This window comes from Chelonoidis abingdonii, chromosome 10, assembly GCF_003597395.2.
Source record: "Chelonoidis abingdonii isolate Lonesome George chromosome 10, CheloAbing_2.0, whole genome shotgun sequence".
NCBI lineage: Eukaryota > Metazoa > Chordata > Testudines > Testudinidae > Chelonoidis > Chelonoidis abingdonii.
The window spans coordinates 79,571,099-79,590,242 of record NC_133778.1 but is presented as its reverse complement, the minus strand read 5'-3'; the positions used below and the strand labels follow the sequence as shown (position 1 = coordinate 79,590,242).

The 19,144-nt window shown below is 53.9% G+C and overlaps 2 protein-coding genes across 2 annotated transcripts in view; both read left to right on the top strand.

Moving 5' to 3' along the window:
* RNF25 (ring finger protein 25) overlaps nt 1–19,144 on the top strand; it is a 210,961-nt gene that overhangs the window by 34,091 nt on the left and 157,726 nt on the right. The window lies entirely within an intron of this gene.
* CYP27A1 (cytochrome P450 family 27 subfamily A member 1) overlaps nt 18,854–19,144 on the top strand; it is a 37,521-nt gene continuing 37,230 nt past the window's right edge. The window contains 1 exon segment of the mRNA XM_075069808.1: nt 18,854–18,890. Within this exon segment, the coding sequence (XP_074925909.1) occupies nt 18,854–18,890 (37 nt within the window).

Sequence of the window (19,144 nt, the reverse complement as noted above, 5' to 3'; positions counted from 1 at the left end):
ATGCAAAGTAGAGAGGGAAACTGAGCCACACACTAGAGTCAGAAAAACATTACCAGGAATTCCCACTTCACAGGGGTGCACAAGGAAATGGAGACAGGACTGGTCAGCAGGCCGGGCAGTGATCTTGGCAGAGCATCTTCGGGTTGTACAGACAACTGTCCACCAGCTGCTCCCCAAGGGAAGGCTAGTGGGCTCCAGGGCAGTGGGCGACATCAGGGTCAGATTGTCGCAGTCCCTGGATTCTATCAGTGCTACAGGGGCACCTACCTCCCTTTTACTTTCTGACATCAGCTGTCAAAAGGGGGAACTTAATGAGCAAAATGCCACTTGGGTTGGAAGGGACCTCAGGAGGGATGTAGTCCCACCCCCTGCTCAAAGCAGGACCAACCCCAACTAAATCATCCCAGCCAGGGCTCTGTCAAGCCTGACCGTAAAAACCTCTAAGGAAGGGGATTCCACTAAGGAAGATGTCTGAGCCAATGCTAATTGAGGGTTGTGAAGGCTTCGAAGAGAGGAAAGTACAAGGAGGAAGAGGTGAACAGCAGGTTGGGGGTGGGGAGCAATCTTGAGGTGCACATCAAAGGTCTGGGCTGGTATATTCAAGACACCTTGGCATCCCTGACCTACGAAATGAATGACCAGTGAGTTTCCTTCATGAAAAAGAAATCAAAACCAGCCTTGGCTGAAAATGCTGGAGGAAACTTCTGTGAGTGACACAAGCTTCTTTAGCCCAGAGGAGACCTTAGGTGTTTAAAATTAGTTGTATTAAGATTTTGTTTCATATGGGACAATTTGTTTCCAATAATCTTACACATTAGCACTTGAATCTCTGTTCTTTGATAATAAACTTGTATTTCCACTAGTAATTGTCACGGAGTCCGTGGGCGATGCTCTGGAACTGCTCCCCACAAAGCCAGTCAGGACTCTGGGGAGTCTCCTTTCCCTTGGAGCAGACTATCTCCAGGGCAAGAAGCTCACACGTCTTCACCTCCTGGGTCTCTCCTTGGAGCATTCAGCATCCTCTGCCCCTCCATGCACTTCCCACAGTGAGCCCACCCAGGCAGGGTCCTGGGGAAGCCACAGGGTCCTGCACCCCCACTTTGCAGTCAGACGTGACTCTCAGCCAGCCAGTAACACAGAGGTTTATTCGATGACACGAACAGGGTCTAAAACAGAGCTTGTAGGTACAGTGAACCGGACCCCTCGGCCGGGTGCATTCTGGGGAGAGAGAGATTCCAATAATCTTACACATTGACACTATGAATCTCTGTTCTTGATAATAAACTTGTATTTCCACTATAATTGTCCACTGAGGTCCGTGGGCGATGCTCGGAACTGCTCCCCACAAAGCCAGTCAGGATCTCGGAGTCTCCTTTCCCTTGGAGCAGACTAATCTCCAGGGCAAGAAGCCACACGTCTTCACCTCCTGGGTCGTCCCTTGGAGCATTCAGCATCCTCTCCTGCATTCTCCATGCACTCCCCTGAGCCCACCCAGGCAGGGTCCTGGGGAAGCCAAGGGTCTCACCCACTTTGCAGTCAGACGTGACTTCAGCCAGCCAGTAGAAGCATGTTATTCGATGAGCCGAACAGGGTCTAAAACAGAGCTTGTAGGTACAGTGAACGACCCCTCGGCCGTGCATTCTGGGGTGCAGTAGCCAGACCCAGTCTGCACTTACTCCTCGTCCCCAGACAGCTCCAGACTAACCACCTCCATCCCCTCCTCTCCTGCTCAGCCCCTTTCCGGGCCAGGAGGTCATCTGATCTCTTTTGTCTCAACACCTTCAGTTGGCACCTTTGCAGGGAAGGGCCTAGGCCATCAGTTGCTAGAGAACAGAGTTTCCAGGCATTTAGGTGCACTGGCCCTTTGCTCTGCAGATACTTAAGAACTGCCCAGGGGACACTGAGGCACCAACACAGTATTCAGAGCAAACATTAAACAGTCCAGTTTCGTCACATCTCTCCCCCTTCGAGACCGACTGAGCGAGGTCACTTCAACCAGTGACCTGGGAAGTTCGAACCACACCAACGTTCCCATGGATGCCCCAGCATCTCTCCCATTCCTCGGTGTGAGTTACACCAGGCCCTTCAGTCTCACACTCTCCCTTAGGTTGAGTGTGCTTGATGGCACTCGAAGGCCGCATGTGGGAAGGTTTATGCAGCCCGAACCCTGCTAGCGCTATATCCCTGAGATTCAGACTGGGACGGGGTCTTTTCCCCAGCACTCTGGGCTGCGATTCGGGCCCTCTTGATTAAGAGCCCCCGTCTTGGCCTTGGCCAGCTCTGGCTTGGGCAGCCGCTTCCCACCTTGTGGTCCAGATAAACAACCTCTGCTGTCCCCACCTTACACTTTCCAGCTTTTACCGTCAGTCCACCTCCTTGAGGCAGCCCAGCCTCATCTTCACCTGGGACAGCCTTTCCTTCCAGGTCTGGCAAGATGCACATGTGTGACGTTATTAATATAAACTGTGACGATGTGGTTTCTGGCGGAACCAACTGAGAGTGCCAAATCAGGACCAATTGCTGGGGTTTTCCACCTCTAAGGCAAACCAAACCGCCAGACAAAAATGACTTCGTTTCATCCACTGGCTAACCACAAGTCACACAAGCAATTTCCTTAGACACTCCAGTCTCCCAGTATCACCACCAGTGCCACCCGTCCTGGGGATGAATGGTTATGAAAACAACACCCCAGGAAAGAAAAAGGACCAAGCCCCAACCCAGGTCAATATGTTTATTAGAGAATATTTAAATAAGGAGATAACACAGAGTTGGCATGTCATCATTAGTCATCGGGGGCAACATACAGAGTGGGGGGACGCTGGTATTTGTTATGGTTAGCATATAGTACATACAGTCTGTAATGTCCCCAATGCGGGGTGTACGGTGGGTGGGGTCAAAGTATAGTAGGGGAGCAGTGAGGGTACATCGCTCATCTAATGGGTTACACATATATACACATCAGATCTTACCCACAAATCACGCTGGTGCCAATCCTTTAGAATCTAAAATCTAAAGGTTTATTCATAAAGGAAAAAGATAGAGATGAGAGCTAGAATTGGTTAAACTGAATCAATACATATAGTAATGGCAAAGTCCTTAGTTCAGGCTTGTAGCAGAGATGAAGTAAACTGTAGGTTCAAATTGAGTCTCTGGAGAACATCCCCGCTGGGATGGGTCATTCAGTCCTTTGTGAGAGCTTCAGCTGTGGCAAGTCCCTCCAGAGGTAAGAAGCAGGAGAAGACCAAATGAGATGAGGCCTTCGCTTCTATAGACTTTCCAGGTAAGAACACGTCTTGGTTCCTACTATGGAAGTTACAGCAAATGGAGTTTGCAGTCACATGGGCCAGTTTCTGCATACTCCGCTGGATCAAAGGGCGTATCCGCCTTCTCTCTCGATGGTCAATTGTGTAGGTGATGGTCCTTAAGGGCCATCAAGCAGGCTAAGCTGAGCTGACACACTAGTCTGGGTGTCACCCAGAACTGCAGCCCAATTAAAAATACAGACAGCACACAGCCATATTCATATACTTCAACTACAAAATGACACAGACATACAGACAGCATAATCATAACCAGTAACCCTTAACCTGGTCTTAGACACCTTATATGACCCCTTACATAGGATTTGTGCCACTACAGGACCTTGGTTGCAACCCATGTTCTATATGGTCCCAGTTTATATCAATAACGTCACACACCCCTTTTCCGGGAATGCAGCCCCTCCTCCGATTGGGTTTTACCCAGTCCACCCCTGCGGTTGGGTCTGCTTGGTCGTCCCGGAGCTGGGGCACTGGGCCCGTATGTGGCCTCGTTGGCCACAGTGATAGCAGCCCATGTCTCGTGGGTCCCCTTGAGTGATCGAGGACCTGACGCTGGATGTCCCCTTTTGGGGGGTTCTCCATAGGCCCCCGCTGGGCGGTCCATGATGACTCTCTCCTGCGTTGAGGCAGGCCTGCTCCTTCGAGACCTCCTCCCTGCCATCCCTGCCTGACTGTCCACAAATTGGTCGGCCAGCTGGCCTGCGTGCTGCAGGGTTCTCCGGCTTCTTGGTCCTCAACCACAGCCTCAGGTCGGACGGCACTGCTCGTACAGGTGCTCCAGGATGAATAGGTCAAGCAGGTCTCTTTAGTTTGGGCCCCGCTGTCACACTTGCGGGCATACCCCGCGCCGGGTGACCAGTTGTAGTAGTGATCTCACGGGTTTTACGCTGACTCCGGAACCTTTTCCGGTACATCTCAGGAGTCAGCCCAAACTCGCAGAGCAGGGCCTGTTTGAACAGTTCATAGTCCCCCGCTCCGCCCCTTTCAGTCGGCTGTACACTCCACGGCGTGGAGTCCAGTAAGGGGTGAGAACTGCCATCCTTTCTGCAGGGCCAACCCCGTGCAGCTAGCAGGCATTCTCAGAGCCGTCAGGAGGTATCTATGTCCTCCCCCTCCTTACGCCGGGGCAGCAAGTGCTTATCAAGACTCTTTGTGGCTTGGGTCCCCCCTGACTCACCGCAGCCGGGGCCCCCGGCACCCTCAGCCGGGCCAGCTCCAGCTCATGTTTACGCTTTCTCCTTCTCCTCCAGCTCACGCTGGTGCTGTTCTCCTCATGTTTACGCTCTTTCGCCTTCTCCTCCAGCTCTTGCTCTTTAACTCGAGCTCCTCCCGTCTCAGCTCCCTTTCATATTCCAGCACGGGGAGGCTCCGTTCTCCCTGCTCCAGCTGGGCAATCAGCTGGTCCTTGGTCAGCCTCCCGTGCGCAGCCCCCTCTGCTGCACAGCTCCAGCAGGTCACAACTTGCGCCGCTGGCGTACATCTTCCTGCGGCCCATTCACAGCCGGGGGTGCTCGCCGCTCCCCACGTTTTCTGGGGACCCCTAGTGCACCAGCCTTCTTGAGGTCACCACCTCTCTGCCAGGTCGAGCTGCAGACTCCTCCGCTCCTGGGACCATCGCTGCAATGCCCCGGGGGATCCTGTTACTGCAAAGTCCTCTCACGGGGCACACACTCCAGGGTTAATCACCCCTTCGTTTTACTGCTCCCCAGTCACTTACTGCAGGAAGCGCTGTCCATGGGGTCAGTATCTCCGCACTGCCACAGTTGTCACGGCGTGGTGGGGGATCCGGCCTGCACCCCTCTTCCTGGACCCACAGTGACTTTTCAGCCAGTAAAACAAAGGTTTATGATCAACAGGAACACAGGTTACAGCAGAGCTTGCAGGCACAGCAGGACCCCTCCCATCGAGTCCTTCTGGGGTTCAGGTGCTTGGATCCCAGTTAGGATACCCTGAATTCCGCCCACGGATAACGAACGCCATTCACACAGCCCCAAACCACTGAAAACTCCTCCTCTCCTGCCAGCCCCATCCTTTGTAACCCTTCCCCCGGCCAAGTGTTGACCCTCTCCCTCCCTCCCCCGATCTAGCACCAACACCATGTCCCCTATTTCAAACGCTCTCTCCTGAGCATCTCTGTCATACCAGGCTTTCTGAGTATCTTGGCTCTCTTTCAGATTCTGCTCAACCAACTTCATCATCTCTTGCAAACTCTCCCTGAACTGAGCCACATATTCAGCCACCGGCTGCTCTGTCTCCTCCACCTGACCTCCCAGGAGTCACGAACCAAATCTAGGGCCCCCGGACCTGCCTCCCATAGAGCAGTTCAAAGGAGCAAACCCTGTAGACTCTTGGGTACACTCCTGTATGCATACAATAGATATGGCAGTAGAACATCCCAGTCATTCTGGCGTCTATCCACGTACATTTTCAACATAGACTTTAAGGTTCCATTGAACCTTTCCACTAGGCCATTAGTCTGGGGTGGTAGGGAGCAGCTTTCAGGTGCTTCACCCCACATAATTCCCACAACTGCTTGAAAACTACAGACATGAAGTTAGACCCACGGTCAGACAGTATTTCCTTAGGAAACCCACTCTGCTAAAAATAGAGAACAAAGCCACTGCCACTGTCTCTGCCTCAATGTTAGCCAAGGCTACAGCCTCTGGATATCTGGTAGCAAAGTCTACCAGCACCAGGATGTATTTTTTCCCATTTCTGGAAGGTTTTGGAATGGCCCCACAATATCCACAGCCACTCTGGCAAAAGCCTCCCCTATAATGGCAGAGGCTGGAGGGCACCTTGCTAGGCCCCCTCAACCCCTTACGCTTTTGACACAGTTCACAGCTTCTGCAGTAATCCCTCACCGTCTCAAAGAGGTGAGGCCAGTAGAAATTTTGCTCTAGCCTGTCACACGTCTTGCCTATACCCAGATGTCCTGCAAATGGACCATCATGAGCCAACTTCAACAACTCATTGCGGTAACTCTCCGGTACCACAAGCTGTTTGCGAGCTGCCGCTTGGGAATTCTTTTTTCCCTGGAGGCTCCCTATACAACAGCCCATCCTGCATAAAAAATCTGCCTCTCTCTTCACTGGCTGGGACCTGATTCTGAGCATCATTCCTGCTTTCTCTAGAGATACATCACTTTGCTGAGCCACCATGAATTCACTCTGGGTTTTGGTTGAATTCAGAACCCTCTCTGACATTTCAGACAAACCTTCCCTGATTCATCTTGAGACACACTCTCTGTCTGTTCGCCATCCCCCCCTCACTGCCATCAGTCAGGGCATCTGCCACAGACCCAAACTCCCTCTGTGACCTGGTCACCACATTCACTTGCTAGGCACCCCCAGTATGTTATTTCCTACCAAAACATCAGCCGGAATTAAATCTCGGACTGCAGCCTTCACGTCCCCTTAAAGCCGTCCCACTCAAGGTGGATTCTAGCCATTGGCAGTCCACAGAGTACTCAGATAGTGCCACTACCGTCACATATTCCCCAGCAACATGTCCTCTGGCTTCACCAGATGTCCCTTGACTATAGTTACATCCGAGCCAGTGTCTCGCCATCCCATGCATTCAACACCATTGACCTTTGCCTCCATAATAAACCTCTCACTTCCTTGCCAAGCCTCAGTTCTGACATAGCTGGTGAGCTGATCCCCTCCTCCCAGAGCACTGGAGACGAGGGGGTTGGCATTAGCCACTGCTCTGCTGCACCTGGACTTGAGGTGGTGCTGTTGTGGCTTGGCTCAGCCTGGGTGCTCAGAGTAATGGAATTGGCATCTACTGTGGCTTTTGGGGTTGCTGGTTTTGGGCTGCCCTTTAGGTTGGGCAATCTGGTCTTATGTGGCCAAGCATCCCACAGTGATAGCATGTAACCTGTTTATGTTTGGGTGAGAGTTCCTACCCTCTGCGCCCCCGGGAGCCACCTTATAAGAGTCAGGGCCAGGTTTACCTTTAAATCCTTCCTTCCTCTTAAACTGGGGAGAATGTGACTACTTTTCCCTTGGGGTTTATACCCTTCCGAGCCCTTACTTTGGGTATGGGCATCCGCAATCTCTGCAGCCCGTAGGACTGACTCAGGGTCCCTATCACACACAGCTGCTCTCACATGGTCAGGCACAATGTTTAAGAACTGTTCAAAGTTATTAAATCCAGCAGCTTTTCAAAACTCCCATGCGCCTTTGCTCCCATTCACCCACTTTTTAACAAAACCCATCAGCTTATGAGCACATTCTACAAAAGTACAGTCATTAGACATTTTAAACTTTCTAAAACTGACTCTGTAAGAATCAGGAGTAACTTGAACCGCCTTAACACAGCATCTTTAAACCGCCCATAATCCAAGGCTTCTTGTTCCCCCAATGCAGTAGCCAGACCCAGTCTGCACTTACTCCTCGTCCCCAGAACAGCTCCAGACTAACCACCCATCCACCCCTCCTTCTGCTCAGCCCCTTTCCCGGCCAGGAGGCATCGATCTCTTGTCTCAACACCTTCAGTTGGCACCTTTCAGGGAGGGCCTAGGCCATCATTCTAGGAGACAGAGCAGGCATTTAGGTGCACTGGCCCTTTGCTCTGCCAGATACTTAAGAACTGCCCAGGGGACACTGAGCACCAACACAGTATTCAAGCAAACATAAAACAGTCCCAGTTCGTCAACTCTCTCCCCCTTCGAGACCGACCTGAGCGAGGTCACTTCAACCAGTGACCTGGGAAGTGAACCCACCAACGTCCCATGGATCCCCAGCATCTCCCATTCCTCGTGTGAGTTACACAGGCCCTCCAGTCTCACACTCTCCTTAGGTTGAGTGTGCGTTGATGGCACTCGAAGCCCCATGTGGGAAGGTTTATGCAGCCGAACCTTTTGCTACGCTATATCCCTGAGATTCAGACTGGGACGGGGTCTTTCCAGCACTCTGGGCTGCGATTCGGGCCCTCTTGATTAAGAGCCCCCGTCTTGGCCTTGCCCAGCTCTGGCTTGGGCAGCCGCTTCCCACCTTGGTGGTCCAGATACAACACTCTGCTGTTCCCACTTACACTTCCAGCTTTTACCGTCAGTCCACCTCCTTGAGGCAGCCCAGCCTCATCTTCACCTGGGACACCTGTTCCTTCCAGGTCTGGCTAAAGATGCACAGTGTGTACGTTATTAATATAAACTGTGACGATGTGGTTCTGGCGGAACCCAACTGAGAGTGCCAAATCAGGACCAATGCTGGGGTTTTCCACCTCTAAGGCAAACCAAACCACCAGACAAAAACTTCGGTTCATCCACTGGCTAACCACAAGTCACAACAAGCAATTTCCTTAGACACTCCAGTCTCCCAGTATCACCACCAGTGCCACCCGTCCTGGGGATGAATGGTTATGAAAACAACACCCCAGGAAAGAACAAAGGACCAAGCCCCAGACCCAGGTCAATATGTTTATTAGAGAATATTAAATAAGATGATACACAGATTGGCATGTCAGTCATTAGTCATCGGGGGGCAACATACAGATGTGGGACGCTGGTATTTGTGTATGGGTTAGCATATAGTACATACAGTCTGTAATGTCCCCAATGCGGGGTGTACGTGGGTGGGGTCAAATATAGTAGGGAGCAGTGAGGGTACATCGCTCATCTAATGGTTACACATATATACACATCAGATCTTACCCACAAATCACGCTGGTGCCAATCCTTTAGAATCTAAAATCTAAAGGTTTATTCATAAAGGAAAAAGATAGAGATGAGAGCTAGAATTGGTTAAACTGAATCATTAACATATAGTAATTTGGCAAAGTCCTTAGTTCGGCTTGTAGCAGAGATCCCTTACCTAGCTCAGGTTACAGGCTCCGGTATCGTCCATCCCCTAAAGTCCTCCCTTGCTCTCCCATTCCCCACACAGACAGCCCCTACTCCATCACAGATGGATCCCAGTTGAACTGGTGCAGAGTTTGGATCCAGGCAGCAGAGCACTTACTTGGGCACAGGTAAGGGATTTTGTAGAGAAACAACAATGGTTCAAGGGAGAACACAAGATTTGTTTATGGTTAAACTAATGACTCCAGGGTTTTCTTTAGGCTGGACAATGGGAGCTGATCACTCTTGGCAATGGGTGGTGTTTTCTTCCAGGGAGCTCCCAATGCAGCTAGGCAGTTTCATATTTTGGATGTCAGTCAAGGATTCATTGGTCTGATAACTGCTGAGCTGGGTATGGGCAGGTGTAGGTTCATTAACATCTGGAGCAGAGATCCCCCATGATGCATTGCTTCCCTGTTTTTCTGTTCCCAGAGTTCAGTGCGATTCTCTATTCTCCATTCCTTATGCGAATGGGGATGTCTCCCTGTCCCATCTTTCATGCAGATAAGGCGAGGGAAGTTGCCTCTGTTCTCCATTCTGTATGCAAATAGAGATGCCTTAATCTTGTCACCCTTGTCAGGAGGGGTCTAGGTGTGTCTCCCAACGCCCTTCACTACTCTCTGCAAGTCTTTTTGCTGATCGGTTTTGGTTCAAGCAGAGACTGGTGTGTGTCTTTCATGAGCCAGACAGGCTAGATGCTGAGCCCTGGAGCTGACTGGTATCAGCATCAGGTGGTATTTAAATACCCGGAGGCAGTGACTCAAGCAAGTTCCCACTCTCTGAGCTCATGACCTGCACACCCCATGGTGGCATTCACGTTGTGTGCAATGGCGTAGCTGCCTTGACAGGTTGTGTAAGGCCAGGCAGTGTGAGCACATATTTCAAAAGGCTGCCTGCAGGCCTACAGCAGCTGAGAGAGGAGGTGATGAATATGTAAATCCTTGGGCCAGTGGACATGAGAGGGTGGAAGTCTCTGCTCTCTTTACCGGGAGAAGTGGGAAAGCCAGCTTTGGCCTGTTCTATTTACTTAAATTACCCACAATTCCAGCAGCTGAATTGTGTTGTGTTTCTGTTTACGATAATACAGATTATCATGTGTAATACAGATGGCTATACAATAGCAGATTATCATCACTGTGCTTGTGGACGGGCAAGGGAATTCAGCAGGGTTTGCCCTGCAGTGAGCGGGTCGCCCTCAGCTAACAAGCAAAGGGCAGTGGTTTACTGTCGAAATCCAAGCTCTTGTATGTGGAAGCATGAAGGTATGTGGCAGTGCCAACCCAAGGAGCAGGGCTGGGACCGAGGGCCCGGTTTTGTATTCCTGATGTGGGGAGCCTGTGCTCTGTGGCGTCAATCTGCAGCCCCAGACCTGGTGGCAGCGAGGGGCTGTGAAACAGGGTCCAGCGGGACCAGCAGCCCAAAGCTGACTTCTTACCTCCGGACCCGCAGAAGCAAAGCTGCTATCACAGAACTGTGCCAGGTTGGTGCTCGCTGGAATGGGAGCGGAGAGAGCGATGCTGTCTGGACCAGAGCTTACTGGCAGAGCCCCCTCCCCCACCCCTGATGCCCCTTGCCCACTCCTGAGTCAAGCAGACTGGTGCGTAAGGTTTCAGGTGGGAGGGAGGGTGGGCGCAGTAGTGGGACCATCCAGAAACTGGATAATTTTTTGAGGGACTGCAGGTTTGCACAGACTCTGGATGCACTGATTTGGGCAGCTGTGTTTCTGGTACATAACCTCAGAGCATAAGAACGGCCAGACGGGGTCAGACCAAAGGTCCATCCAACCCAGTGTCCTGTCTGCTGACAGCGGCCAGTGCCAGGGGCCCCAAAGGGAGTGAACAGAACAGGGAATCATCCAGTGATCCAGCCCATCGCCCATTCCCAGCGTCTAGCATGTAAATATATGCAGGGTTTTCATGTTTCTTGTGATTCTTTTCCCTTTTCTCCCAATAAAAAGATCCTTGTGGTTCCGTGTGCCCAAGGCCGCTGGTGGGAGGGGTCCAAAGGTATTTTAATGTCCCAGTGGCAAGGGCACCAGAACAAGACAGGCCAATGGGGGCCATGCCCACCCCCATTCTTTACCTGCATGTAAGGGTGAGTGACAAGGTGTGACGAACTGGGACGGTTATAATGTTTGCTCTGAATACGGTGTTGGTGCCCAGGGTCCCTATGCAGTTCTAGTATCATAGCTGGTGGGAATTAAGGGGTATGTGATTGCTGCAAGAGTCAAAGGGCCAGTGCACCTAAATGCGCGGGCACTCTGTCTCCTAAAGCAACTGATGGCCTGAGCCCCCTCTGCAAAGGGTGCCAGCTGAAGGTGGTGAGACAAAGAGGATCAGGTGACCTCCTGGCCCCGGGAAAGGGCTGAGCAGAGAGGAGGGGCTGGAGGGGTTGTTAGTCTGAGGGACGAGGAGTGAAGGGAGACCCTAGGGGTCTGGCTCACTGCCCCCAGAATGGACCCGGCGAGGGTCGGTTCGCTGTATCTCCAAGCTCTGTTTTAGACCCTGTTCCTGTAATCGATAAACCTCTGTTTTACTGGCTAAGAGTCATCGTCGGACTGCAAAGTGGGGGTGCAGGACCCTCTGGCTTCCCCAGGACCCGCCTGGGTGGGCTCACTGTGGGAAAGCGACACGAGGGGCAGAGGATGCTGAATGCTCACAGAAGACCCAGGAGGTGAAGCCGGTGAGCTTCTTGCCCTGAACAAGTCTGCTCCAAAGGAGAGAAGGCTCCCCAAAGTCCTGCCTGGCTTAGTGGGGGAGCCAGTTCCAGAGCATCGCCCGGGACTCCGGTGACACGAGGGAGGAGGTGCGGAGAGAGCAGCAAGCGGGGGAGGGTTTGGGGGGATGAGGTGGGGGGCAGGATCTCCGGGGAAAGGGGTGGAAGCAGGGGAGGGCCTCAGAGGGAAAGGGGCGTGTGTGGCCAGGGCCTCAGGAAGATGGGGCTGTGGCAGGGGCAGGGCCACAGTTAGGTGGGCCTGTGGCCCCCGACACACACTTTTAGGGCACTTCCACAGCTACTGCCTAGAGCCAGAGTGAGAGTCAGTACAGGAGAGAGGGGGTTCAAGCCAGAGTTTTGAGCCCCTGGCCTAAGACAGCCTGAGCCTGGCGCTGGCCCCCCTGGCCGAAGGGTGTACCAATAGAAAGGTGACACCTTACTGGAGGCTGCTGGACGGGACATGTGGCCTCTGAATCTCTAGCTCCGCCTGCGCTGCTGCAAGAAAACCACCGGTCTGCCTGGCCTGCCGTTAGTGCTCAGGGCTGGGGCTGCACGCACAAAAACCTACATATGGGAGCCTGTCATGGGGGGCTTACCAGCACATGAAATCAGGACACGTCACACGTGCAGTCCATTTTGCTGCCCCCTTGTGCCTGGCTAAATTCCACCAGGGGTGAGTCCAGGCTGCTGGGTGACGTGTCCCTGCACTATCACTCTCAAACAAGACCACTGGATTTAGGCTTATTACTAAATGATCTGCAACCCACTAACCCCACTTCTTGTCCTGTGACTGCAGGGGGTGTTAACGGGCCCCCTTCACCCGGATAGCCTCGACAAACAATGCGCTGACCGACGTGCGCAAATGCTCTGCTCCCCCGGCATTTATCTGTGACATCTGGGAGAGCCTTAGTCGCAGCCTGAGGAAGGGCTCTGTCGTGGCTGGAAAAGCCCGTCTCTATCCCCGTTGGAGTCAGTCAAGAGAAGAAACCCTGCAGGCTGGACTATGCACCGTTGCCAGGGGGGCCCCATCGTCTGATCGAAGTCGCGCGGTTTTAAGATTTGCCGTCGCTGCGAGTGTCACGGAGTCCCAGGCGATGCTTGGAACGCTCACACTAAGCCAGTCAGGACTCTTGGGGAGCCTCCTCTCCTTGGAGCAGACTGTCTCAGGCAAGAGCTCACACGGCTTCACCTCCTGGGTCTCTCCTGGAGCATTTCAGCATCCTTGCCCTCGTGTGCTTCCCACAGCGAGTCCTCCCCAGCGGGTCCTGGGGAAGCCAAGGTCCTGCACCCCCACTTGCAGTCAGACGTGACTCTTAGCCAGCAAACAGAGGTTTATTCGAGACAGAACAGGGTCTAAACAGAGCTTGGAGATACAGGAACCAGACCCCTCGGCCGGTCCATTCTGGGGGGCAGTGAACCAGACTTAGGTCTGCCCTTCCTCCTCGTCCCAGCAAGCTCCAGAAACTCCCCTCCAGCCCTCTCTCTGCTCGCCCTTCCCGGGCAGGAGGGTCCTGATCCCTTTTGTCTCCACACCTTCAGTTGGCACCTTTGCAGGGAGGGGCCCAGGCTCAGTTGCTAGGAGACGATTGGTGCCAGGACATTTAGGTGCATCGGCCCTTTGCTCGAGCAATCGAACACACCTTATCCCCCGACTAATCCTTAAGAATGCATAGGGCTGGCACAAAACACGTATTCGAGCAAACATTAAACAGTCCCAGTCGTCACACTGGGGGTATCCAAGCGCCTCTGAGGTGGAAGGGGCGAATTACAACGGGCCCGTTGTGAGTTTGGCTGCACGTCCTACGTCCTGGCCCTGTGCGTTCCTGCCTTTCCCCCTCCTTGGAGCTGACTTTGGAGGCTGATTTCTCGGTCCACAGCCAGTGTCAGGAAAGTGGGTCCCCTCTCCTTTGAGACCCAGGCAGGCTGTGTGAAATCAGCGAGCCCAGGAAGAAATCGGGGCAGCATGTCTGTTTAGCCAGTTGGCCCTCAGCTGCCTGCAAAAACCCAGGTAACGCCCGGCATTTACTGCACATCAGGCTCCTGCATGCGCAGCTCGGAAGGGCCTTGATGGGTCCCCACGGGTCACTCCAGTTCCAGGGGCGCAGTGCCAGAGGCGGGGACAAAGGTCTGCCTGCAAGCCCTTGAACTGAACTGCCTGATAAGAGGAGTTAATGATCAGCCCTTGCAGGGAGCTGGATGGCCCACACGTCAGTGTACAGCTGTCTGATTAGTGCAGGGAGAGGCGCTGGGTGCACTGGGAAAACTGCCCAGAGTGAGACGCAAGCTGTGGCACCCGGGCACTGCCCTCTGCCCTGGAGGGAGGGAGGGAGGCTGGGCTGTTGAGTAGGAGCAGCAAAGTCTTGCTATGGATTCTGCATAGTTTTGCAGTAAGATGCTAGCCAGGCCCTTGGGCAGCAGCTGTACCCAAAGGGACCCAGGCTGAGTGGAGGCGCCTGGAAAGTCCCACGTGCTGTGAACACTCCAACAGGGCTCCCTGCTCCTCTCTCCCACCCAGCCACGACTCACGGCCAGCAGCATCCAGGGAACAAGCAGGGTCAGGGTATGCTCCCACCTTCAGTTATTGCCAAGACAAATATCTCCAGGGAGGCGCTAGCCAGCTCCGTTCGTCCCCTGGTCCCGGCTTCTCACCTCTTCCTCCTCCGTGGAGAAGGTTCCTTGAGGATCCTGCATCCTTTACCAGTCACGCCCTTGGACTCTGCCGGGAGATGAGCACTGCTCGGGGCTTAACGAGAGTCGAGGGAAGCGTCTTCCCCTGCCTGAGAGAGAGGCTTTGTCAGCAAGTTGCCTCTTCAACCACCCATTCATCAGAAGTGCAGTCAGTGCATTCTGCAGCCCCAGTAGCCTTATGCAAGCCGGGGAAGGCAGCAGCCATGTTGTGTCAAAGTGGGACTGTTCTTAATCTTTCCTCTGAATACTGTGTGGGTGCCTCAGCTTCCCCTATGCAGTTCTTAAGTCTCCAGTGTGCATAAATGACCGACACTCTGTCTCCTGGCAACAAATGACCCCCGTCCCCCTTGCAAGGGAATAGCTAAAGGTGAACAAAGAGATCAGGTGACCTCCTGGCCCGGGAAAGAGACAAAGACCAGAGAGGAGGGGCTGGAGGGGGTTTCAGTTTGGAGCTGGGGATGGGGAGTGAGGGCAGACGGGCTTGTCTGGCTCGCTGGCCCCCAGAATGGGACCCAGCTGAGGGGTCCCGTTCTCTGTACCTACAAGCTCTGTTTCAGACCCTGTTCCTGTTGTCTAATAAACCTCTGTTTTACTGGCTGGCTGAGAGTCACATCTGACTGCAAAGTGGGGGTGCAGGACCCTCTGGCTTCCCCAGGATCTCGCCTGGGTGGGCTCGCTGTGGGAAGCGCACGGAGGGGCAGAGGATGCTGAATGCTCCAAGGAGAGACCCAGGAGGTGAAGCCGTGTGAGCTTCTTGCCCTGGAGACAGTCTGCTCCAAGGGAGAGGAGGTTCCCCAGAGTCCTGCCTGGCTTTGTGGGGAGCCGTTCCAGAGCATCGCCCGGGGACTCTGTGACAACAGGAGAACAGGTTCCCTGTGCCTGACACCTTGCCAGTAACAGGCTCGTGGAAGCAGGAATAACACAGACGATATCACTGCAATCTGCAGATCCATTGAGAATACAGTTTGGCATGGTGTGTTTCACTGGCGTGTGTGCCAGCCCCAGCTGTGACCCCCCCAGTTCCAGGCAGTGCACACACACAGCGAGACAGTCCCACCGGCTAACCAAAGGGTGGGAGACAGGGTACAACACAGAAGCAGAAGCCTGGAAATGGAGAGGTTAGGTGACTAGCCCATGGGCACACCGGGACTCAGTGGCAGAGCGGGGACTGGGCCCAGGTCTCCCAGCTCTGTTTTAACCGTCCCAGTAGCCTTGCGAGACCATCTAGGCCATCAAGGGAGCAGAGATATTCCCCAGGCAACGCTGTGTTGTAGCAGGCATTCCTACAGCATGGGCAACCCAGATACCCCACTGCGCTCTGCCACCCACTGCCTGGGAATTCGATCCCTGGGGTCACGCAGCAGGACGGTGACAGACCCTTCAGGACAGAGACTCTGCTGGTGGGACCCCAAGGCCTCCGCTGAGCTAGAATAAGCCATTGCCCTGGCTGCCAGGCCCTTAGCCCAGCACCCTCTGTCAGGCACTTGAGCGAGACCCCAGATCTGCAGGGCTACATTTGTCCCAGCCATGCGCTGGGGAGAGCTTCCCCCACAGCACAGGGCAGGAGGCAGAGGCTTTAATGGGGGGCACCATCACAGCTGGCCCCTGGGTTAGTCAGCGGGTGATGGGTACCCTGGGCATCAGGGCAGGCTCAGGGAGAGAGGAGGTGCTCAGGTACCAGCGACCAGAGCACATTTCCAGCAGGGGGGTCTCGTCTTGGCAGCCTGAGACCCCTCTGCCCAGAAAGGCTGGATGCCCCTCTCCAAACCCTACCAGCACCCTACTGCTCCCTCCTCCTTCTCCCAACTTCTCCTAACCCCCTCTTCCTGCCCCCTCCAGATTCCCTCTTGTCCCACCCCTTCCTCCCCCACTCTCTGCACGCTCGGCAGCTGGGTGCGGGCCCCTGCGGCCAGCGGCGCAGAGCGAGAACCCGCCCGGCGCCTCCGCCGCCCCGCCATGGCCCCACTGTGTCATGCGCACGGCGCCCGGGCGGAGCAGATGCACCCGGGCGGACCCAGCGCGCGAGTCCACGCCGGGGGCAGGAGCGAATCTGGAGCAGGCGGGGAGGCCTCGGGATGCTGGGCAGCTGAGAAGGGGGTAGGTAGGGAGCAGGCTCGGGGGGGGCAGGCATGGGAAGTCTGGTTGACAGCGGGGGAAGGAGGATCTGTGAGTAGGTGAGCGGGGGCAGAGGATGGAATCTGGCGGGGGGGGCAGGAGGGCTCTGGAGCAAGCGCGGAAAGGCAGGGGAGAGGGGAGTGGACAGCGGGAGGGGGAGAGTAGGGTTATCCTGGAAGCAGGGGGGAGGGAGAGGGAGCGGAACGCGGGAAGGGGCAGGAGGGATGCGGAGCACGGGGGAGCCGGGAGCGGCAGCGGGAAGGGTGGAGGCGGAGCGGAGGCACAGCGGGAGGCGGCCAGCGCCGGGGAAGGGGATCCTGGAGGACGGGAGGGATCGGGGCGGGGGAGGAGGGATCTGAGTAGGACGGGGCAGGAATGGATGGAGTAGGCACGAGGGCAGGGCACGAGGGATTTGGAGTGGCAGAAGCCAGTGGATTTGATGAATGGACTATAAGGGATAAAAGCTGCTTAGATCATTCGTAGCATCAATGGCTAGAGATCAACGCTCCGTGTTATTGAGCCAGATCAAGCGAGTGCCAGGTCGTCTGGGGCTGGTTTTTTTGGCAATATCTGATATGATTGGAGACGGGTGGATTGCATTCTCAGCAAGTGTGCAGATGACATAAATGAGAGTGGTATACGCTGGAGAAGCAGGGACAGGATATCAGAGGGACCTAGACAAAGAGGTAGATTGGCAAAAGAAACTGGACTGAGGTTCAAGCAAAGACAAGTGCAGAGTCCTGCACTAGAGGATAGGAAAGCCCAGTCACGCTAAAGACTAGGACTGATAGACTAGGGGCAGGATGTCGCAGAAAAGGCACGGGGTAAGGGACGAGAAAGGGATAAGAGGCGTCAAACAGTTCCAAGCAGCTAAAATGGATAGTGGGCTGTATTAAGTAGTTTGCGGATGCAGCGAATTTGAGGACGTGAATCATGTCCTCTATTCACACTGGGTGAGCCCATCTGGAGTTATTGCATCCATTGGGCCCCCCCGCACTACAAAAAGGATATGGACAATTGAGTAGAATCCAGTGGAGGAACAAAAGGATTAGGGAGGCGAGCACATGACTTTGAGGAGAGAGCGAGGAAGCTTGGCTTGTTTAGTCGCAGAGAAAGAGGCGGGGTTGATAGGGTGGTGAAGCAGTGAAAATGATAGGGTTGCCAAAGAGAAGGATCGAGACTGTTCAGTGGGACCAGATGAACAGAACCAGGAGCAGGCGCAAGTCAGTGGGGAGGGTTCCTAGGTGAGATATAGAAAGCAACTATTTCACTAGAGTGTGTGAAGCACTGGAAATGGAGGTTCCTAGGTGAGGTGGACTCCTTAGAGGTCTTAAGGTCAGGCTTGAGAAGACCCTGCTGGAAGATACTTGGGTTTGGTCCTTGCTTTGAGGCAGGGGTGGACGAGAATATCCCTGAGGTCCCTTCCAACCATAATCCTGATCTAGATAGAAGGAAAGGATAATAAACAGAAATATCATATTGTCTCTATATAATCCGATGGTAGGTCCAATCAACTTGATCTGCCGTGCGATGGCGCCCAACCAAAAAATATGAAATTGGAAAAGGTCAGAAAAGAGCAACAATCCTAAATATTAGGGGATGAACAGCATATAGAGAGATACTAAAACTGGACTTTTTCAGCTTGACAAGAAGGAACACTAAGGTGGGCGCTGGGATAGATAAAGAGGCCAGTAAATCATGACAAGTGTGGTAAGAGAAATAAGTGCAAGTGTATACATTCCCTCTATAACACAAGATCTAGGGATCAAAATGGAATAACTAGAACAGGATGGAACAAAGACAAGGAGATAGGCTTTCAGAGAATCGTCACAGCTAACTGGGCATTGCTGCAAGGTGTAGGATGGACAAGACTAAACACTGCACAACAAAAAGAGCTAGAGATATTCCTGGAGACAGGTCATCAATTGCTATTAGGCAGGCTGGCAGGATGGTGTCAGCAGCCTCGTTTCCAAGTGCATGACCAACAGGGATTGGATACTTGATGAGTCCCGTTCGTTCATTCCCCTGGGCAGCTGCATTGGCCGCGTCGCAACAGGACACTGCTAGATGGACCATTCGCGTTACCCAGTTTGCCGGTTTCTTCCATTGATCAGGGAGGGGGCAGAGAGGGTTGGTGGGAGTCGGGGCCATGATGGAGGAGTAAGGTGGGATGAAGAATAGTGAAAAGAGGCATTATGAAGGGCAAGGTGCGTTAATAGGGGCAGGTGGGAGTAAGTTAGGGAGTAGGAGGTGAGACAGAGGGGATTTGGCTAGGGCAGGTGAGAGTAGGCGGGGGAGGAAGGGGTGGGGGATGAGGGGATCTGGAGGGCAGGAGGGGTTGGAGTAGGCAATAGGACAGAGAGGTGGTGGAGAAGGGTGGGACAGAGGGAATCGGAGGGGCAACGGAAAGTGGGTTAGGAGAAGATTGGAGAAGAGGAGGGAGCATAGGTCGTAAGGTTGA